The 24,558-nt window shown below is 37.4% G+C and overlaps 1 protein-coding gene across 2 annotated transcripts in view; it reads right to left on the bottom strand.

Annotated features, from left to right (window-relative positions):
• Positions 1-24,558, bottom strand: part of Ret (Ret oncogene) — a 291,614-nt gene that overhangs the window by 70,525 nt on the left and 196,531 nt on the right. For both annotated transcript variants that reach the window (XM_069844593.1, XM_069844594.1), the window contains exons 7-8: positions 22,175-22,266; positions 1,366-1,649 (exon numbers count right to left, since the gene is read on the bottom strand). In XM_069844593.1, the coding sequence (XP_069700694.1) occupies positions 1,366-1,649; positions 22,175-22,266 (376 nt within the window). The remainder of the gene's footprint in view (positions 1-1,365; positions 1,650-22,174; positions 22,267-24,558) is intronic.

Here is a 24,558-nt window from a genome sequence, read left to right as displayed (position 1 = left end):
GGCTTCCAGAGTTAGAGCGATACAACGAGATAAAACTTGAAGATGATCATCTTGGTGGCTACGAAAGAGCTCTATCGTACTTGAAGAAATGGTACGACTTTACAGAAGACAACTACCACAGCAAAGTAAAGGTACCTACTTCATCTTTGCAAGGTGTTTACATTTGAGGATCTCTTTTCAGCCATTAAAAGCTGCAATGTTCGTATTAATGAAGATGACTTGTATGAAGAATTTTGTGCATTACGAAAAATGTTATTTTCTGTGTTGGAAAAAAAATTCAAAACTGTATCAGAAAAGTATTGTTTTATCTTCAATACAGCAAAGACAGACACAGTGAAGATATTCAACTTAATCTTAAACGTGTAGCTGCTTTTGTGTTAAGTGTCTGCTTCCAACGCTCAAACGGAAAGGATGTTTTCTCAATGAAACAAAATGGACACATGTAAGAAACAGACTGCAAGTTGATTGAACTAAATGCGAGCTCCAAATTCTGAATCATTATCGTGTAAAACAGTGTGCAGATATTTTTCAAGTATTTTTGAATGTCAAACCTCTATTGAAGGCTTCTGCTAATAGTAAAAAGTATCAAACCCAGACAGCCCAGTGATGTGCTGAATACACCTGCTTAGATAGGCTACCGGAAATTCAGAAAATAAATTCAGACACTTCAATTAGGTGAGTGTATTGTTTCATATTGCTTTAATGCCAATGTAAATTGAAATATTATTAGTCTTAATTACTATCTACTTGTTTTGATTTAATAATAATATTTTGCACATATAGTTTTCTTTATCAGCTCGTTGAGAAATACCTGTTCGAGTGCCCTCTTTTTTAATATCTAAAATCTGGTCACCCTATTCGGGGCAGAAGAAGACATCATTACTATATATGGATCGTATGTGGAGACTAAGAGGAAGGTTTGCAGTGAAGAACCTGCCTTTGGGCAGAAAATTATGAATGAATAAAGACTACAAAGCTAACATAAAAATATGAACATCAAGAAAATGCCTTCACCTGCTCATTCACATTTGTTTCTATGCATATTTACTCGTAGAATAGACCTATTGTTCTTTGCTGCTCTGAAAATCTGCATAGGCGAAACAAAAGTGTGTTTTCCTGGGAGCCGGGACAATCTGGACGGGTGACTAAAGGCTGGTTCACAATAAACCGAGAATGGAAACGATAACGAGAACGGGAACGGAAATAATGTTAAAATAAATGCATTTAAATACGAGCATTCACAATAGTTAGTTGTGAATGCTCACATTTAAATACATTTATTTTAAAAATATTTCCGTTTTCGTTGTCGTTTCCGTTTCCGGTTTATTGTGAACCAGCCTTAATAGTGTACACTACACCACTCACTTGAGGGTGCCGGGAGCGTGGTGCAGGGCGAAGACGTCACTCACGTAGACGATGCCGCCGCTGGGCGTAATGCTGAAGGCGAGGCTCGGCGTGTCCAGGCGGAAGAGTGGCGCGGACTTGGCCTGCACCAGGTCGCGCAGGGCGTCCGGCTGGGCCACCCGCGCGTACAGAGACGCGCCCCGAAACAGCACGACGTGCCCGTCGTAACGCGCCGCAGTGCTGGGCGTCCAGGCCGCCGTCTGGCTCAGCGACGCCATCTGCCCCACACCCACCTCCACGTCTGCCTGTCAACATGCGCTGAGTTACTATTCATTCAGCTCAGCGAAAAGTCCCTCGTATAAAGAAAAGGCTGCAAAAATTCAATTTTCTTATAGCTTCCTTCAGTGCAGGCGGCAACGGTGGGCTTGAAGCAGGCGTGATAGAACTTAACATCGAACAGGTTATTGAACATACATACCTGGAGTGTTAGTTCTCGTGAAACATCTTTTACCGGACACTGTTCGCTGTTGGTCGATTCCTAGAACTCAGAACTTAACCTCGAACAGGCTTTTACCGGACACTGTTCGCTGTTGGTCGATTCCTAGAACTCAGAACTTAACATCGAACGGGCTTTTGAACATACATACCTGGAGTGTTAGTTCTCGTGAAACTTCTTTTACCTGACGCTGTTCGCTGTTGGTCGATTCCTAGAACTCAGAGCTTAACCTCTAACAGGCTTTTACCTGACGCTGTTCGCTGTTGGTCGATTCCTAGAACTCAGAACTTAACATCGAACGGGCTATTGAACATACAGTACATACCTGGAGTGTTAGTTCTCGTGAAACTTCTTTTACCTGACGCTGTTCGCTGTTGGTCGATTCCTAGAACTCAGAGCTTAACCTCTAACAGGCTTTTACCTGACGCTGTTCGCTGTTGGTCTATTCCTAGAACTCAGAACTTAACCTCGAACAAGCTATTAGTACTCGTGGAACTTCTTTTACCTGACGCTGTTTGCTGTTGGTCGATTCCAGAACTCAGAACTTAACCTCGAACAAGCTATTAGTACTCGTGGAACTTCTTTTACCTGACGCTGTTTGCTGTTGGTCGATTCCAGAACTCAGAACTTAACCTCGAACAAGCTATTAGTACTCGTGGAACTTCTTTTACCTGACGCTGTTTGCTGTTGGTCGATTCCAGAACTCAGAACTTAACCTCGAACAGGCTATTAGTACTCGTGGAACTTTTTACCTGACGCTGTTCGCTGTTGGTCGATTTCTAGAACTCGCGACACTAAATTGCATCACGAAACTCGCCTTGTTATGCCCATCTCTTCAAGTTGTATTCATTTCAGTTGAGTCGCATCATAAGTCTATGTGTTTGTGGTATAGTGTTCATTATTTGCAAAGGATCGTTGACTCAAGACTAGGACGTTAAATCTCCCATCAAGAACGCTTTCTTATTCTACAGTGAACTTTCGGAGGTAGTGCCAGACCCTTCAAAATCAGACGACGAGAGAACTAAAAGAATCCGTAATAGAAGAAAATAGAAGCAATATGTATGCTGGAAAGGCTGCTGCAAGGAAAACTCGCGACTGTGCCATGGTACCTTTGTTTTGGATTCGTAGGCCTAGACACTAATAGCCATCCTCAGTGTATTCATGTTTCCAGCTAACTTGCGTCATCATTTGGAAAGCACGCATTTGGAGTTCAAAGATAAAGAGATCACTATAAAACTTTCTTAAATGAATACGTTAGAAGTATTAAATAATTAAAAAAGGTAATATACCTTTGCAGACGGGCCTGTTTCAAGACCATTGTGTGTCATCGTCAATGTGTTACGAACTCCAGCTCGTCTTGATTTCCGGCGATTGCTGTCGTCAGTGGTGGGGGGGGGGGTTGTTTGTATGTTGTGAATTATGTGATCAAATAATGTATGTATATTGAATTTAATTGTATATTAAGTAACCTATATGTTGTGAATATTTTGTGTGCTTGTATAGCCTATTTCGTATTGTTCTAATATGTTTAATTGTGGACTGAATACTGACAACAAAAACGCAGAGAAAATAATGCACTGGCATCGATATCTAAATTACATAATAGTTCTATATAATGACAGTAGAAGATAAATAGAAAATCTACATCAGCAATTAAACAAACTACATTCCAAATTAAAGTATACAATAGAAATAGAACATAAGCAAACTATAAATTTCTTAGATATCACAATAATCAAAACAAACAACAAACACGAATATAAGATATAGAGGGAAAACACACACACACACACACACACACACACACACACACACACACACAAATTTATCAAACCATCCCATACAACATAAACATGCAGATTTTCGTACAATGACAGCTACAGCGAAGAACTAAGTACTGTACAATAAAATATATACCACGAGACAACGGATACAACTCTAATATAATAGACACGTCAATAAAAAGGGAAAAACAAAAACATAACAAACCAACACAAACAACACACGAGATCAAATACATACATGCATACATAACATTAACATATGACAAAGGCCACCGCGTAGCTCAGTCGGCTAAAGCGCTTGCCTGCTGATCCGGAGTTGCGCTTGGACGCGGGTTCGATTTCCGCTTGGGCTGATTACCTGGTTGGCTTTTTTTCCGAGGTTTTCTCCAATCTTAAGGCAAATGTCAGGTATGGCGAATCCTCGGCCTCATCTCGCCAAATATCATTTCGCTATCACCAATTCCATCGACGCTAAATAACCTCGTGATTGATACAGCGTCGTTAAATAACCAAGTAAAAATATATATGACAATATCAACACACACACAATTGCAGTTCCATTAAAAAAAAACTGGAATACAAGATAGAATATAAAACAAATAACACAATACAGAAACATCTACGTGTAAATAACCACATCAAACAATGGAATAAACAGAATTCAAGCGGGTTTACAAATTAAAATGAAATAAATGCCCAGATTTCTACATAGGACAGACTGGAAGATCATTCCAAATAAGATACAATGAACACAATAAAGCAATAACTAAACCATACATCACATACAATTACGCAGAACAACAATCACGATTACAATAATATAGAAACAGAAATGGAAATACTACACATCACACCAACAGTTCCGAAACAGAAATGGAAATACTACACATCACACCAAAAGTTTCGAAACAAATGGAAAACACATCACACCAAAAGTTCCGAAACAGAAATGGAAATACTACACATCACACCAAAAGTTTCGAAACAGAAATGGAAATACTACACATCACACCAAAAGTTTCGAAACAAATGGAAATACTACACATCACGCCAACAGTTCCGAAACAGAAATGGAAATACTACACATCACACCAAAAGTTTCGAAACAAATGGAAATACTACACATCACACCAACAGTTCCGAAACAGAAATGGAAATACTACACATCACACCAAAAGTTCCGAAACAGAAGTGGAAATACTACACATCACACCAACAGTTTCGAAACAAATGGAAATACTACACATCACACCAACAGTTCCGAAACAGAAATGGAAATACTACACATCACACCAACAGTTCCGAAACAAATGGAAATACTACACATCACACCAACAGTTCCGAAACAGAAATGGAAATACAGGGACATCATTTTATTTTTACTAACATTTTTTATATTAACCTGGCTATACCTTTAGAGAACCGGAAACACCGTTCGCTACCTCCTTCCACGACTGGAGTTCGACGATACCGGCGTAAAACACAAACAAATCACTTTACTAGGTATAGGAGGGAAGAAAAGTGGTTCATCCATTTACGTAAACTAGGAAATATCGCGATTTTGAGTTCGATAATTTTCATTAGGTTTTTGTTTAATCTAAATGCAGTACTGTATTAAGAATAAGTGTTTTTACTCACGAACTGAGCTATTCATGCGAACGTATTCATTATGCAGTGTATATTATACTGTCTACAGCACATTAGCGTACAATATAGAGAATGAAGTTCAATTGAAAAATAATCATAATATGGATATTTAAACACATTTTTGAAAATAGTGGCAGTTCATTTCGATACAGGCTTCAGTTCTTTTGTGCATAATATCGCACTATAGACTATTGCATCTAATTCCAATTGCCAGTTTCGTCCTTCGTACTAGTAACTCATGTTGAAATAATCCTGTACCTACTCTATAAAAGAGTACCTTACGTACTGTAAATTCAATCTTCACTTCTGCCCGACCCGCACAGATAAAATTACTCAGACATGCTATCTACTGTCCGTCCAAGTGGTTATGCCGCAGGATCGTAGAAAGAGGGAACTCACGTGACAGTTAATTACTTAACGAGGCCCTTTTATTTAAGTTATTTTAAACAGTTGTATAATATTACGTAAACGTCCAATTCCTAACAGAAATTAATGTTTTCAGAAAAGAGCTAAGACAGCCCTGCTTTACAGAGGGGTGAGCAGAAGCAGGTGGGGGAAATCGGGATGCGGCGTGGGCAAACGGACTGTACCTGTGCGAAAATATGATTCAATATTGAAAGTTCTTTCGTCACTGGAAAACGCGAACATATTTCTGGAACGTACTATACTCAATAACTCAGTGCTGTTTACTATATGCGTCCTTGATTCTGTCTGGAGCACAGTTGAAACTTCATTAATAGGAAGGGTGGGAGTGAAGTACATTCAAAAACTCAGGTACAATACAAATTGAAGTAAAAATAAAATGATGTCCCTGTACTGCACATCACACCAAAAGTTCCACAATTAAATATATTAAACAATACGAAATATAGCCTACAAGCACACATACCCACAACATATACGTACTTAATACACAATTACAATTGAATACACATACATTATTTGATATCATAATACATGACATACAAACAACCCCAACCACCATTACATATTAAAGAAATTTCCCCCAAACTAAATTCAGCGTGTTTTGCTATTAGATCTATACAAGAGATATAGCCTAGCAAATATCAATACCTTAAAAACAATATACTTTGCATACTTCCACTCGGTAATGAGTTTTAGAATAATATTCTGAGGAAATTCCACAGATAGTAACAGTAAATTCCTACTACAAAAAAGAGTAATGAGAATAATAGTGGGTGTCAAATTTAGGGAATCATGTAGAACCATTTTCAAAAAACTACAAATAATATCAGGACCTGTCAGCATTTTTTATTAATAAACTTCCTCGTATGTAATCGTGAAAACTTTATAACTAATTCAACAATTCATAGGATAAATACTCGTCAAAAATGACTTTCATATTCCATCGGCAAGTCTATCGTGCTATCAAAAAGGAGTGCCTTATATGACACTAAACATTTTTAACAGCCTCCCTATCGATATAAAAAAGTAAACTCGAAACAAAAGATTATTTAGGGCCAAATTAAAGAAGTACCTAATTTCTCACGGCTTCTATTCTGTAGGTGAATTTATGACATTCAATAACACTACATGAATATTTCTGTGTTGTATTAAGTATCGATACTAACCCTTTGTGTTGTACTAGTAGACTATATTGTAAAACTCTTCTGTATATATTTCGACTAGACTGTGACTATAATAAGACTTTGTAGTACTATTACAATTTTTTTGGCATGTTCCAAATTCTAGCTGTGAAGTGATGTACGAATATCTTACTTACAAATGGCTTTTAGAGAACACGAAGGTTCATTGCCGCTCTCACATAAGCCCGATGTACGAATACCATGGAATGTAAATATGTAAATAGAGTACAATACCTTAAGAGCAGCACAGCCCGCCACTGACAACAGCAATCAAGACGAGCTGGAGCTGCAGTAGTTCGTAAGACATTGGTGATGACACCACACTGTGTCCGTCATTAAGGTATTTTACCTTTTTTTATAAACTTTTTAACGTTTTACTTTAAGAAAGTTTTATATACCTAAGTGTTATAGTGAGCAGTAAAGATATCAGTTTTTTTACGCCCGAATTACTGAAGATGAAAGTAGTACGGTTTAGCATTTCGCGCTACAAGAATGAAAAGACAATCGGAGCGTTTTAATGCAATAACTTAGTTACCGAATAGCGCAGGCAAGCAAAACCTAAAGACTAGTTAAGCCCTATGCTGCATGCTGGACTCGACTGTCGTCCTCTCTCACATGGCACTGTATGTGTGCTATAGCTAGTTTGTCGTCTCAAGAGGTTATTTTGTTCCGAATAGCGGTAGCTACTTCTCGTTTTTACGCGATATCAACATTAACATTCGCTATTGTGTGTGAATCGTTCCGTCCAAAGCCACGAGACTGAAATCTTGAATCTCTTGGATAATCTTTTCCAAGCAGATGGCTTATCGTGGGCAGCTACACAGATGTCGCGAATGCAATGACTGAGAAACGTACTGGCGGCATTTCACGAATAAAAGCGATTTTAGCCATTGCCATTCCTCTATCGTTTTGTTAGTATTCCTCTTCCCTTTACTTAATCTTCATCTTTCTTCTGTTATTTCTCTTGTAATAAGTTAGTTATAGGCCTAAACATGTTCCTTTTCACTTCATATTTACAGGATTTGAAGTTCACTGAGTTTACGCTAATTGGCACATACTTAATACATAATGATGTGTTTGTTACGTATTATATTGAAGGTATGTTTCTTTATTTTTTCATAGATCTTTATACTTGGTCTAACTGTATTATTGGGTGCTATTCCTAGACATTTCGCTAGCCCGCGCTACTAGCGTGCTAAACAGGATTCATATCATATCATATCGCTAACACTGGTTTATGAATACGAAAAACGTTAGTTCGCTGATCATCCACCGAAAGCCCGCGCTAAGAATGTCTATGAATACGGTCCTAAATCTTTATACCTTATTACAACATGTCAATAGTTTCCTCTGTTTACATTTTTATTTTATTTGCATAATTTACATTCTTAGCTTGTTTTCTGTAGTTATATTTATTTAAAATTATATTTTAAAGTGTTTATAACAAATAATTCAGGATAACAGTATTGTTATGGTGACTGGCCAGGTTCAAACTAAAACTGGCTTCCTGGGCATCTGAAATATTTACAGAAAAGCACGACAAATAATCACATGAAATTAAAATGTATATGATATCCTAGACCTTTCACATCAGTGGTGAAACACCATAAAGTCGCAAAACACTGTCAATTTGCTAGCCACAAATTTGTTAATTGAATGGAACTTAAGAATACTGCGTAGGAACTTACGTCTTTATTGCATTATTGATTTTATTATTTTCAGTGCAAGGAATATTGTTTTATTTATTTATTTGCCTTTGTACTATCAATGAAAAACATGTTTTTATATTTAATTTAAGTGGCAGTCTTTGTATGTAAGTAGCCTAGTTACGCCGTATAGCTAATTGATTGCAATAAAACACTATTTTCGAATCCGTAATAATTTACATCACTACTCTGAATCTTGATCTTACCTTTGTGCATTAAGTAATATCGAAAACACACGTTAGGTACAACGAAAGCAATGAACAGGCACAATTACTTCACTATCACTTTAGAATCTCCCGCCTCCACTCAGCGTTGCCAAACCTACTCATGCTCCGGCTTGTAACTGAAGAAGGTTCTGGCAGTGTAGTTCATTTTTCTAATACTCTTCATTCGTTGCCTTTCTTTTTGTTCATTCATTCATAAGCAATTCTTTACCTTTTTTCTCTCTTACCTTCTTTTCTTATCGTTTGCCATTAATTCGTTCTCTTTAGTTCCTTCTATCATATTTCCTTTCCTTTGTTTTTATATCTGTATTTACTTTCTTTTTCTTTCTTTTTTCTCTAATTTCCTTTGATTTCTGTCCTTTTCCATTCTTCATTTTTATCACCACTTTTCTTTTTCACAATCTTCTTTATTTTTGTTTTTCTTCCCTCTGTCTTTATAACCCTACTTTTCACTTTTTCCTTTCCTTCATTCCTTCGTTTCCTTTTTTGTATCTCCACGTCTTCTCTCTGTCTTTGTTCTTCTCTCCTCCTTCCATCAGCTCCCCACTGGCTCCACCCGTCATGGATTCACGCACAGGTTGTTCGTCGTTTTGACTAATGCCTTCGCAATTAAAGTCGCTTTCGAGGACAGTGAAGGAAAGCTTCGCCTAATTAGGTGCGCGCGTCGTAATAAGCGGACCCACGAGTCGTGTCAGATCGTTTGTTACGGACATTTTCCCCCTTCATTAAGGGTAAGCTTGTGTTTATACTCTTATGAGTGTTCTCTATAAACCCCATCAATAGGCGAAAACTAGGATAATGGATTTTCCAGTAACCATTTCAAATACACATTATTTTATGAGGAATTCTTTTATTTGCCTTCTTTTGTCTTACGGCACACAGGTTATTCAATAACACGAAGCAGTCGCTAACATTTATGTAGGCCTAGTGGGCGTTTTAATGTAAGCACTGATTTCTCTTAGCAATGAGATTTCATTGTAATGTCAAATGAATGCCGTTGGAAAATGTTCTACTTCCAAATCTTTCACTGCCACACCACGACATTATCGCGAGTTAGGCGACCGCAACTGATTCTTGGGTCAGTTTCTGTACAGTTCTTTTAATTTGAGGATGCATACAGTATAAGTGTTCCGAGGAAGATAATGACAATTTCCCATTAAGGAAAAAAGTCATTTCACGTAAATTCGGACAGTTTAAAAAGAAAAATGACCTTCATGTCACCAATTTTTATGAAACTTTTTTTAGGCATTATATGAGTAAAAATACATACACAGTTGTTTTTCTTGCCCCAAAATTCTCTAACTTAACAGTTACAAAATACATGGGACATTCAATAATTAATGGCAACAATGTTTGTATGTGGCGCTATCAGCGGTAAATGATCCAAGCTAATAACAATGAGAAAGAAGAGCATCTGATGTGTGTTATCTGTGAGTTTGAAGACATAATCTCATTTATAAGATATTTGTAGTGAGTTTAATTTGTGGACTGTTATCTGCAGTGCTCTTAGCAAATGCGAACAATTGTATCTTCAATTCTGGTTGGTAACATCGAGCCCAGGTTTCATCTAAAGTTATAATACTCGAAGGAAACGCTCGCCTTCACGTCCATAGCGTTCTAAGTGCGATCTCGCTGTTTCCATTCTTTGCCACATGTTTTCCTCTTTAAGATTGTGTGGAACCCACCGAGCGCAGACTTTCCTCATCTTTAACATCTTCTTAAGTATGTGAAGAATCGTACCAGGAGCAATTCCAACTTCCCTTGCTAGTGCAATACAAGTCCAACAACGGTGTTCTTCCAGCAGTGCTTGCAGCGTTCACATGCACGTCATCACTTGCCGATTGCGGTGTGTCAGCTCCACTTTTTTTTTATGAACATCTTCCCTCCCGTTGTGAAATGCATGTGCCCACCTAGCCACGGTACGATATGGTGAAGTCTTTCTGCTACAAGCTTCCAGTAATGCTGTATAGCATTGCGGAGCATTTGTGCTTCTTGCGATCTTAATTTTAATGAAGCATCTTTGTTCGCATTTGCTAAACATTTTAGAGCACTACAGATAAGTCTACAAATTAAACTCACTACAAATATCTTATAAATGAGATTATTGTCTTACTCACAGATAACACACATCAGATGCTCTTCTTTCTCATTTGTTATCAGTAGAGACGAGAATTTTATGCAAATGCATGTTTTTATAGAAACATAGAACATAGCTCAAACTTAGTACTCATCCATTTCATTACTTTGCGATTCCAAATATGTGTACTTTTTCCTTGCGTATTTGCATATTTTGGCCTTTTTCGGGATAAAAACATGCATAATGCATATTTAAGCAATTTTTAGCTTAATCATGCATATAATATACATTATATTCAGTTTAAATGCATGTTTTAATGTTTTGAGTGGACCCCACAGTTTCTCGATTTGTATGTCCCTTATTTTAGTTTCAGGAATCAGGATTCACGAAGGAAAAGAAAAAAAAAATTAAATAACAGAAAAATTAAATAAAATGTTATGATTTTCACAATACGATGTTAGAGGACCTTTCCCTGGACGGAAGTTCACTTTACCGATGACCCTCTACGGACTGTGTGTCATAAATGGATTTATTGCGTTGGATATTTTGAGAATAGTAGAGAGGAAATATAGAAGGTTCAAGGAAACTGCCGACAAATAATTTAGGTAAAAGCACCCTCTTTCAGGGAGGTTGTAAATACTCTCTCTCTCTCTCTCTCTCTCTCTTTTCCAGTACCAGTAGCAATTTAGATTCTTCTAAAATTGGAATCATTCGCTAAACTGTCTTTGCAGTGTGTGTGAACCTCGTAAGTGGTTAATGTGCTTGTTTATTCTGGTCGCGTGTGTTAATGTGGTTCTAATATGCCTCCAATTAAAGGTTCCAAAAGTGTACTCTTTGCACAGTGGATTAAAGAAAAAGATTTTATTACATCATATGGGGATGTCGTATTCTGCGATTTTTGCAGTAAAGAGGTAAGCACTGTTTCCGAATATTTTCTACGACAGCTGTTCTTTCTAAAACATTACAAAACTTCTTAAATAAACTGGACAGGGTCATAAACGCGATCCCGGACTACGGAGTCTTTTGTTCATTGAATTAGGTTATTTGCCGTGAAAACTTGAATGAAGAATTTGACCTCACACTGTCACAAATAACATTTAAGTTTGCACCCATAACTTCTTGCGATGCAGAGAGGTCATTCTCTGCCTACAAAAACATATTGCCTGGCAAGCACAGGAACCTCAGAGAAACCAATTTAGTCGTTAACTGTGAAAAAGTGTAGTGAAATAAAGACATTTGGAACAATAGTGAAAGTGCATATTTTAATGTATTTTTCGCTTGATCGTGCATATTTCATAGTTCGATAATGCATGAATGCATGCATATTTTGGGATTTTATAGTGCACGAAATTCTCGTCTCTAGTTATCAGCTTTCATAATTGACTGCTGATAGCGCCACATACAAACACTGTTGCCACTAAATTATTGAATGACCCATGTATGTAACTTGTGCACATTTTTTCATATTAACTATAATATCTCATATTATACTTGTCATAGAAGCTCGTTTCAAACCTAGTTAAACACGCTTTCGACACAATATGGAGTTGAAATAGATAAAATGTAACAATTTGTGTGTAAACTATTTTCAAAATGTTAAATTTAAAGAATTTCGCTACTCCAAAACAATATGAAAAAATATAGTTGCATTCTCAATTTAATTTTCAGTGTGTGTTCAGAATTTCAGGATGGAACTCGAAGGAGGTCATATAAAACTAATAGACTGGCCAAACTAGACGTTGTGCAGTCGCTGTGTATAGGCGAACATGAGTCACAGGAGATTACACTACATTAGCACATGTCTCTGTTATTTACAGAAAAATAAACTGTGCAGAATCAGTTCAAAGTACCACTGTTTTCTCTTCATGTTAGGCAGAATATTGTTTTATTATTGGTTTGTTAGTTGAAATGAGGATGGAAGAATATATTGTTAGTGTTCCACTTAGTCGTTCAGTTTTCTCATATCGTTTTTTTTTCTTCAGAAGTTCACACACTATTTGATACATTACATTGCTGAAGAATTTGAAGAAAATATCACTAATATTTTTCACAGCTCATTCTAACAATTTCCTGAGTTTGCTAAAGATGCCATTAGTTGGTCCAACAGAATAATATCTGTTATAATGACAATTAATATTTGAGGAGAAAAATTCGCTCCGGCGCCGGGGATCGAACCCGGGTCCTTGGTTCTACGTACCAAGCGCTCTGACCACTGAGGTACGCCGAATCCAATCCACAGCACCGGATCGAACTCTCCTCCTACAGTGTTTCCCTTTTGTGGCCTGACTCCAGGTTGGGCATATACGTTGACGTTTATATTTCAAGTCAACTGCCATTGTACTGTGCACTTTACTGCGGAATCCCGTCCATTAGTCACTCAGCTGAGTGCCATTATACTGTGCCCGGGATCGATACCCGGCCCCGGAATAGTTTTTCCTTGAAATTATTCAAACCTGCTTTACAGGGAACTACTACCTGAAAGCCAGATTTGCATGTTATTAAATAACGTTGAAAAAAGATGAACTGCATTGGCTTCATGTTTAAGGCACTCAGATATTACGACTAGATTCCTGTTTCACTTCACATTCCTGTGTGAAATAGATAGAAATGGATGCACCGTGGTCTGAGGCCTGCACAGAATCTGGAATGACATATGGCTAAGCATTCTCCTTCCTGTACGTTTTCCTCCTCTGAGAAATTTAGCTTGAAACTTCAAATAAATGCATGGGGTGCAAGGGCTTCTAATTTTGTGGACAACTTTTCTAAAAAAATCTCATCTTGTGATTCTATAATTTCTAAATTTACTCTATCAACTGCCACCCATTGCTTGTAAGTAATTTTCTCAATAATGTTTTTTTCTTGCAAGTTATTAAATAAGATCCCCTTCTGGAAGCACATCTATTATACATTTTCAAAGTATTAATGGCAGCCGCAATACGATATTTGAAGCAGCTGGAAAATTAATTGAAGCCTTGGTTTTTCTGAACCGACGCATGCGAGGTCGGACTATAGGAGAGATAATGGGGGTTTCTATAGCGCAGAACTTGCATCTCGCAGTTACTAGAAATCACTCACTCACTGTCTCTCCTGTAATCCGGATTTGTGCGTGGCGGCCCTCGCACTTCGGTTCAGAAAAACCAAGGCTTTAGGTTGTTACGAAATAATGTGATTTGTAGGTGGGATCCATAGTGAATAACCTAACAAGGAGGTCGTGTAATGCTGGGTCACACTCAAAACACTAACCCAAGGAGATGTGCAAACGATGGTCGAGCAGTCAGTCAGTTTCTATTATTATTTGCTATTTGTTCTGTGTACTTTGTCGGTGCTGTGCAGTATTAAATTGCGTGTTGTTAACGATCTATGACATATGTACGGTAATGGCCAGTAATTCAGACCTAAAACATCATAGGGTCATACAGTCCGTTACTTGACATGAACACTTCATAATGTAAGTACATTCTAGTAAAAATCCCGCAGGCATTCGATGTTTTATGTTAGCTTGTTAGTGTAAAATCATTGTCTGTTATGTCACATCTTCTGTCATTGCTCCACACTTGTCGATGGATGCTTCATTTTCCGACGCGACTGAGAACCAATTATCTGTTGGGGCGCGGAAGGATTTTGCGGTATGTTTGTTGATATGCGGAGTATTTATGTAGCTACGGAATGAGGATTAGTGTAATTTCCCGCAAGGAAGTGTTTACTCAACAGCTTTGATGAATTCTTTTATGACGGTCAAAATATATCTCCGGTCAGATCCTTATCGCTCGGCGGAGCTATGCAGAGGATGGTCCTTAATTTTGAACGTTCGAATTTTTTTTGGGACACCTCTTAAAGTTACTACAAGTAGGCTACAAATAAAAATCGTGTGAAGTTTGAAGTCGATCCGACGAAGGTAAGTGCTGAAGATTGGCAGCGGAACACTTTTCCCGAATGGAGAGTTTTATTAGAGGTTGAATTTATGACAATTAAATTATCTGAATTCTAAAAAATACATTAGATAGAGATTTCTTGTTTACTCGACAGGAAAAAAGCGTATTTAGATGAGAGAGATTAGACGCAGAGAACACAGGTCGCGTAGCTTCTGGTAGGAGACTCCTACCGCCAAGTACCGATTGTGGCAAATGTGTATTTGGTATTGCGTTGTACTGCTAGGATGGTGATGGAAATTGATACGATTTAGTGTTTATGATTTAAAAATAATAGAACATGAAAACGATAAAGTCAGATTCGTTCTTTGTCTCAGGAGACGAGAGACAAATAGTGGGTGGAAAATTGCCTTGTAATCGCCAGGTTTTAAAAGTGTTGTTCTACAATATACGGAAAGTAAAAAAGAGTTTAGGTTCTAGTGCACATCTTATTATGAAAGAAGTGGAAGTGTTTTGGGAGAAAGCACGAATTCCTACAAGACAGTTTCAACACGGTGTCGAAAAACTGGGAGGCATTGTATGAAGTTTATACTGCGAAGAGTGGAAAGTGCTACAAAAGAGTTCTAAATGCAGGTCTCAACTTCAAGAACAATGACAGCAGGTATTTCTGAAAAAACTAGATGATCTCTTCTACATTACATATGCTACTATGCCTTTCAAATGATCTCTATTGAAAAATATCGTAAATTTCGTTCTAAACCAAAGGAAGAAACGTAGAGGCCCAATGAAAGGAACAGATCGCGTATTGATGGAAAAAGAGATGAAACGTCAGCAACAGAGAGAATCCAGGCGATCACTGTGGCTCAGTAAAGGGTCAGTGCAAGGTAACTTTTGACTGCCTCCGTGGTCTGTTGGTCAGCATGCTGGCTTCCAGATCAGGAGGTCCCGGGTTCGATTCAGCTTTCAGTGAATTTTTCTTGAAGAAGAGGAATTCCGTCTGGAAATTTGTATGAATGTGAGTGTGCCAGGTTAATATTAATTAACCAATCATCACAAATATAAAAATACATCAGGACTGTCACTGTTCAGTAACCTGAACATACGTTTCAGCGTCACATTGTTGACAAGTAACTCCATATGTTAGCATATAGTATCTAATAGATGCTATAGAGTACAAACAACGAAAAAAAAGGTAACTTTTAAAAAAATTAAAATATTGTTAATTCATTCATTCAATGTAGGCACAATACGCTATTTGTTGTGAATGGTGTTCATGGCGCAACTAACATACTACGGTACACTATATTTACTGTTGAATATAATGAATATTACCAGAATTAAGTTTATATGATATTATTAACGTGAACTTACACCCAATTTGTCCACAAACTTTAAAATGACTGAATAAATAGTAAATATTTCTGACATACACCGGGTTTTATTTATAGAGGGAACAGAACATAATGGATCCCTTCATTCACAGAAAATGATTCATTCAAGTTGGAGAGCCTGGTCCAAGTCTTCAACCTAGCGACATAAGTCTAACAGATGACACCAGGAACTAGATGAGCTAAAATCACGCCAAAACACTTCGAGTGTCGTGATACTGTCTGCAAAAGAGAAGCCTTAAGTCATGCCTTGGGTGACGTTATTATAAACCGCAGTTCCATATCGCGATGTCGCAAGCTTTTGGAAAATGAAATAAGTACAAAGCTCTTAAAAATCCAATGAATTCGGCTTAAGATTCGATTACCGTTCATTGGGATGGAAAAACGCTTCCGGCTATTATCGGTAAGGACCAACTAGATAGGCTTTCAAAGATCGTTACTTCCGATGCAATGAAACGGTAGGGATCCTGTAATTGCTTCGGGTAGTGGACAACCCCAAACTGATCAATTACTGTAAGAGTGGAAAATCGCTGAAAAAGTGCAAGCGTTCTATTTTGATACAACACAGGTCGTTGTATGTTAGGTACTTGAACAGAAATCAGAGAGAGATTCTCTATGTACCATGTAGGCTTCATATCTCTGAAACTATTTTGAAGGAAATTCCAGGAAAGTTGGTCTGAAATAAATACTTTTAGTTGAAACTAAAATACTGATGCTATGAAATGATCAGAAAGTCTAGAGGTAAATATCAAAAAGTTATCAGCTGAACCAAAGTTCTAAAATCACTATTTAGGAAAAGACGAGCAAACTTCATTTCTCAAGATTCAAGGAGATTTTTTTTAATGGTTTTCAATAAATTCTGACTTCTTGGAAACACATCCATGAGATTGGGAAAGTAACGAGATTTTCCAGGAAGAACTACACACCGCAAACTATTTTAAAGAACTAAATGATGCAGCAGAACGGAGAGTGAAGCTGGGGACAGACTACAACAATATGATGACAACAAAAGAAGAAGACAAACAGTCCACACGTCTGGCTGCGAAATCAGGTGGCCCGGGTTCGATTCCCAGTCGGGGCAAGTTACCTGGTTGAGGTTTTTCCGGAGTTTTCCCTCAACCCAATATGACCAAATGCTGGATAACTTTCGGTGCTGGGCCCCGAACTAATTCCACCGGCATTATCACCTCCACCTCATTCAGACGCTGAATAACCTAAGATGCTGATGAAGCGTCGTAAAATAACCTACTAAAAAAAGGAAGACAAACACTTTATTCTGCAAACTGTGTTCGAATATCGGACCGGTATTCAGATGTGAAGAAATAAACTTCATTTAAAGACTTTTAAGAACAATAGAATCATTAATGGTGAAGGATAACACAAAAAAACTTATAAATATTTCACTTCTGATTGAATATAGAAACTTAAGGAAATGTTTAAAACTTTAGTTCAAATGCGCCACATCTTCTTATCACCCAATTCCTCCATTTTTTCAGGGAATTATTTTCTCAATAAGTGTAACAATTCTAGGGGACGCCTTTAAATTTTTACGAAAAATAAAAATCAACCTACATAGCTAAGAACCACCTACGAGTACAAGCAGCTCACGCACTTTCTAAAATATGTCTTTACAATTCAGTTTCCACAGTTCCATCTTCAAATTACACATAAATTGAAAAAATTGAACGAAAAATAAAATGTTTATTTATTTTTGTAATTCTCGCGAACATGTTGAAAATTTAACTTAAAAAATGTATTGGTATTGTATTTACAATAAATTATCCGAAAAAACTATATTAGTGATATGGAATAAAACTACAATTCTTAAACTTTCAATTGAGCCAAAGATAAGTTCTGTGCGACACACAGAACCGAACTTACAAGCGATTATGTCTGTCAAAGTCCGTCCATTTTTAATTTATTCAATTTCGATTTATATTTAAAAAAATTGGCTGAAATAGAAATATACTGAGTTTCTTTTTTAACCTCCTAAACACAAACATTTCCGAACTGTTTCGAAACATCAAAGTCACAAGCCTGTTCGATTTAACGTGAAATGCCTCGAGTGCGATGGATGAGAATACTAGCAAACTATGGCGTTCGTTTGAGGAAGGTATTTTTTTTTTTTTCATAAAATTATATTTTTATAGTTTTAGTTTTACAGAATGTTGTCTCCAACACCGAGAAAATTTTGTTTTACTCCTAAAAATAATATTTCACCTTTTTATACCTTATGCTGTACAAACAAATTGAAATATAGACACAAAGTTAAGTTTTGGGTTCTTTGTGGTGCTATAAAGTGAAGTAAGATGTGAATCTACAGAAATATTGGCAAGGTCTTCGTTTGTTTTATGGTTTACACCGTTGAACACTGAATAAGACAAAATATGAGAATACGGACTGCAGAAATTAGATTGTAAGACTCGTAGGAGGCCATAAAAACGGCAAGACTGTAAGTAACAATAACACCGACACTAAAAGTAAACACATCGTCCAGAGGCAGACAGCACGCATGGAATCGAAACGGTCTTAATCCGTGAAAACAAGGGTGGACGGAAACCTAGTTGTAGCGGAGCGTTTCTGGCCGTGCTGGTTTGCGTTGCCATATTGTAATGAGTAAATCACGGAAGTAAAACCCACCTCATCGACAACTGTTGTTGGCCGCAGGTGAAAACCTCGCCACTTGGGCCGTAATGGGCTTTTTCCGAGGGGGTGGGCAGCGGTTTAGCGGGAGCATCTGCACCGGACATTTGTGGGGGAATTAATGCCAGATCACCTGCATGAAATGACACCGTTATCAGCAAGAGAGGATTTCACATTTTAGATGGCTACGGCGTATCATTTGATTGCAGATGATGTGACCCGTCGGTTTGTAGGCTTATCGTTCGCTTTAACTAGAGAGGTTAATTACCGAGTTTCCATTCAGCCTTTTTATTGTTTATGATTAGAGCCCGGATGTTTAAGGATTTATAACAGTGAAATAAGCAGGCAGAAAAGGCAATAAAAACGTAGAAAAAGACACAGTAAATTTAAAAAAAAGGCATTATAAATTTTAAAAAGGCATAACATATTTTAGCAATAAATTTACATTATATCAACATAACTCACATTTTTACTTCGTAGTTGACACATATTGACTTATAAAATAATTTTTCTGTGATTAACTTACTGTCTTTTCACAAACCTTGCATAACAAAATTGTTTCTTCGGTTGAAAACAGAGGGCCCCAAATTCATTAACGTAAGCATGAAGTTTACTTTTCAATGATACCGAATTTAGGCATTCTAGCTAACCGATCTTATACCTTCTGTCACCCAGCAATAACTGACTGTTCCTCACTCAAATTTCTTTCTCCTACAATAATAAACACTGTAGCACAAAATTGTACCTAACAATAAGATTTGAAAATATGAAAGCAAACAATGGAAAATGCTACGTGACAACTTCTATGAGAACGGACTTAATTTAAAATTATAAAGCTGATTGTTGGTATCGTGAAGACATGACAATATTATATTTGTATTAAACTTGGATTGTCGATCATTATTCATATTATTATCCCCGCGCTCTCATGGTTAACATTCGGCAGGTCTTTGAAATTTAATTGCATTATTGTTTTCAATTTCTTGTGTCGCCGCTCCAATCACTCGCCCCAATTTCAATATTGCAACCAATAAGCTGCTTCCAATATTAAATGACACCTACTTGTCTAATCCACGTGGACTTAAACCGAGGTTGCAATGTCTTGTGCTGAGGACGAACATTAAGGTGTGTGATTAAAAATTATTATTATTAAGAGTTAAGAATGTCAACGTACTCGTATATGAAATAATAATAATAATAATAATAATAATAATAATAATAGCCATTTAACAATATAACAAACTAGTGCTTATTCTTACTGAGGAAGTAGACGTGACAACGTGACGCTTAGAGTGAAATCTACAGAGCAACAATCGGTCGGCAAAATAATGTTTTAAAAGAACACCGCACGTTATTGTATGATGCCGACATGTTAAGCATGAGGCCGCCTGTTTTGCAGAAAGTAACTCCTCAGATCTGCACTTCATTCTATAAACACACAATGATATCATTTTCAAGTCTAAGTAAACTTCTGGCTTTTGTTTTGATGAGAATCATAGACGAGAAACTTATTTTGTATAAATATGAGTTTGCAATTACAATAAAAAAATTATAAGCTTCTTTTGCAAGATCGAAGTGAACCTATTCTTACTTTATTTTCGTACATAACTATGCTCTGCGAAAGAAAAAAATGTAGTTTAAACATTCCATCAGTAGGTAGGCCTACATATTTCAATGAGTTTTTCTTAATATTTTTGAAATTTCAGCCAGTTGAACACAACTGTCTAAAAACGGATTCACTATCCATCTGTAAAAAAAAAAGGTAAACCCCGTAACATGCCGTGAAGGCACTTGGGGGGCATGGAGGTAGAGCCCCATGCTTTCCATGACCTCGGCACTAGAATGAGGTGGTGTGGTCGGCACCACGCTCTGACCGCCTTTTACCCCCGGGAAAGACCCTGCACTCAATTTTGTAGGAGGCTGAGTGAACCTCGGGGCCGTTCTGAAAGTTTGGCAACGAGAAAAAATCCTGTCACCACCTGGGATCGAACCTCGGACCTTCCAGCCCGTAGCCAGCTGCTCTACCAACTGAGCTACCCGGCCACCCACTATCCATCTGTGACTGTCGTAATTTTTTTGAGTGATTTCCGTAAAATACATAGAAAGCTGTTGTTTAAAATTGTAGAAACTTAATTGCATGTCCGCGGAAAAGAAACTCAATATATTTGTCGTATCATAGGTAGCTAAATTTTCCAAGAATTTCTTTAGTACACTGGAATGAATCAAATTTATTTTTGTCAAGTGATATTAACAGAAATCAAGTGTCTTTATAATTCGTTGATTTTTGCCCTGACTTATTATGTTAACACCTTGGCATTACAAATTACTATTCAAATTCCGGTGCCGGAGAGAATTTTTCTCCGTTCCACTCATCCTTCATCATATGATGACGCAGAATTTCTGCACGGAAATATCATATGCACTTCGGTACACCGTAATAATATACAATTCAAAGTGTTTACGTGTTTGAAAATATCAGGCATCTAAGAGGCCGAACAGAACTGAGAAATAAGTTTGCATATTGCGATTTCTCGTCTGGTACAATAAAACTTCTCCTGTTAGCTGTAAACTCATTTCAACGCGTTACTCCGCGAAAGCCATCTTACATCCGTGTGACAAAGAAAATTTTCATATAACGAACTCATGTCTTCACAAATTTTGCTGAAAATACGAGATTACAAAGCTTTTTATTTCATGGAATACACTTCTTTATATTGAACTATTACCGCAGCGCCACGTCGGTTTGAAGCACTAGAAATTATGCTTACTTAATACATTGATGTCATTTTTGCACCATATACCGGTACTTCTATTTTGGTCGTTCTTTGTGGTTGTGAATAAATTTATCGTTATTTTCGATTGTACAAGGATTGATATTTTTTTTTCGAATGGGATTAAGTAGGTCTATTGGTGCGGTAGTTTGGGGGGGGGGGAGGGGTCGCAAAAGTCTCGCCCAAAAGTGGGCGCCTGCAGTGGCATAGAGGATATTATTGTAATCAAATCGTCTTCCTAGTCTCCGTGTTGATAACGCTTCCAGACTTCAGTTACAATTAGATCATTGATGTTCCGCAATCAGTCACAAGAGCTGCACGGCTAGCCTACATACAGTATAATATACTTATTTGAAAGATATGACTGCCTCCTTGTGCAAACAAACTTTTCACAGGATGTCTTCTGACAAGCAATTAGTAATCCTCTGCTGCCACGAGAGCAGGATCTTTTTATTTCTTGTGGATGTGCAAGAATACGAGTTGGAGTCCTTTTGATAAGCCACCGGCCGGTTCGAGTCTAACTGAAGTTGAATCTTCATTCTGAAAGATTACGACAGCTAACCCGTCCACCAGTAACTTACAAACATTGCTGCGAGCCTTATTGAATTTGGTACTCACATGACTGGGTGCGCGCGCCGGCAGCAGTGACGTGTCGTTGACGCGCAGCACGAAGTCGAAGGGCGCCCCGGCCGTCTGGTTGGACTGCAGCTCTGAAACAGGAGAGAAGTGAAAATGTTTGCTATTAATATACAGTGGTGTCATTCGTCCGAACCACTTGTTCGTAGAACCGGTTGTTAAATGTTTCTAATTAATATACAGTGGTGTCATTCGTCCGAACCACTTGTTCGTAGAACCGGTTGTTAAATGTTTCTAATTAATATACAGTGGTGTCATTCGTCCGAACCTCTTGTTCGTAGAACCGGTTGTTAAATGTTTCTAATTAATATTACAGTGGTGTCATTCGTCCGAACCACTTGTTCGTAGAACCGGTTGTTAAATGTTTCTAATTAATATTACAGTGGTGTCATTCGTCCGAACCACTTGTTCGTAGAACCGGTTGTTAAATGTTTCTAATTAATATTACAGTGGTGTCATTCGTCCGAACCACTTGTTCGTAGAACCGGTTGTTAAATGTTTCTAATTAATATACAGTGGTGTCATTCGTCCGAACCTCTTGTTCGTAGAACCGGTTGTTAAATGTTTCTAATTAATATACAGTGGTGTCATTCGTCCGAACCACTTGTTCGTAGAACCGGTTGTTAAATGTTTCTAATTAATATACAGTGGTGTCATTCGTCCGAACCACTTGTTCGTAGAACCGGTTGTTAAATGTTTCTAATTAATATACAGTGGTGTCATTCGTCCGAACCTCTTGTTCGTAGAACCGGTTGTTAAATGTTTCTAATTAATATTACAGTGGTGTCATTCGTCCGAACCACTTGTTCGTAGAACCGGTTGTTAAATGTTTCTAATTAATATTACAGTGGTGTCATTCGTCCGAACCACTTGTTCGTAGAACCGGTTGTTAAATGTTTCTAATTAATATACAGTGGTGTCATTCGTCCGAACCACTTGTTCGTAGAACCGGTTGTTAAATGTTTCTAATTAATATTACAGTGGTGTCATTCGTCCGAACCACTTGTTCGTAGAACCGGTTGTTAAATGTTTCTAATTAATATTACAGTGGTGTCATTCGTCCGAACCTCTTGTTCGTAGAACCGGTTGTTAAATGTTTCTAATTAATATTACAGTGGTGTCATTCGTCCGAACCACTTGTTCGTAGAACCGGTTGTTAAATGTTTCTAATTAATATTACAGTGGTGTCATTCGTCCGAACCACTTGTTCGTAGAACCGGTTGTTAAATGTTTCTAATTAATATACAGTGGTGTCATTCGTCCGAACCACTTGTTCGTAGAACCGGTTGTTAAATGTTTCTAATTAATATTACAGTGGTGTCATTCGTCCGAACCACTTGTTCGTAGAACCGGTTGTTAAATGTTTCTAATTAATATTACAGTGGTGTCATTCGTCCGAACCTCTTGTTCGTAGAACCGGTTGTTAAATGTTTCTAATTAATATTACAGTGGTGTCATTCGTCCGAACCACTTGTTCGTAGAACCGGTTGTTAAATGTTTCTAATTAATATTACAGTGGTGTCATTCGTCCGAACCACTTGTTCGTAGAACCGGTTGTTAAATGTTTCTAATTAATATTACAGTGGTGTCATTCGTCCGAACCACTTGTTCGTAGAACCGGTTGTTAAATGTTTCTAATTAATATACAGTGGTGTCATTCGTCCGAACCACTTGTTCGTAGAACCGGTTGTTAAATGTTTCTAATTAATATTACAGTGGTGTCATTCGTCCGAACCACTTGTTCGTAGAACCGGTTGTTAAATGTTTGTTATTAAAATATTTCCTACCCTTTTAATATTTCAGTAAATATAATGCAAAAATAAACGACAATACGGCTGTACCCTATCATATTATTACATTGTTGTTTCCTGTCCAAGTGTACAGAGAGTCAGGACAGGCGTGTGACATGTCTGCAACCTTGAAAACCATTTGTGATTACTTCGGCAGTCGTCTACCCCTTCCCTTCCCATTCAATGATAATACCGCATACGCAGCAATCAAACACAGTAGGCTTATTCAAAAACATAATTTAAAAAATGAAGTGACATTCAATTAAAAAATACACTACTAATCATAGTAATAAGATACCTCACTTTATTTTTTAAATAGTAATCCTACAAAATGTTATTCGATTTGATTGAAATAAGTTATTTTCTCATTAAGATCGTTGGCAGTACTGAATGCATTATTGTCATTGGGCTGGTAGCTTTCGGTATAATCTTTTAAGCTGCACTAATGTTGGAATCTAATTCGCAGAGAGCAATCAGTGTAATGGAGAGTTAAAGCGATCGATAAAGTTGTTTTAGTAGGGTCTAATGGTGTTAGGAGTACGTTTTAAGAAAAATAAAATAGATAAGTTAATACGA

The sequence above is a fragment of the Periplaneta americana genome, chromosome 13, assembly GCF_040183065.1.
Source record: "Periplaneta americana isolate PAMFEO1 chromosome 13, P.americana_PAMFEO1_priV1, whole genome shotgun sequence".
Taxonomy (NCBI): Eukaryota; Metazoa; Arthropoda; class Insecta; order Blattodea; family Blattidae; genus Periplaneta; species Periplaneta americana.
This window is presented reverse-complemented; position numbering and strand designations above follow the sequence as displayed.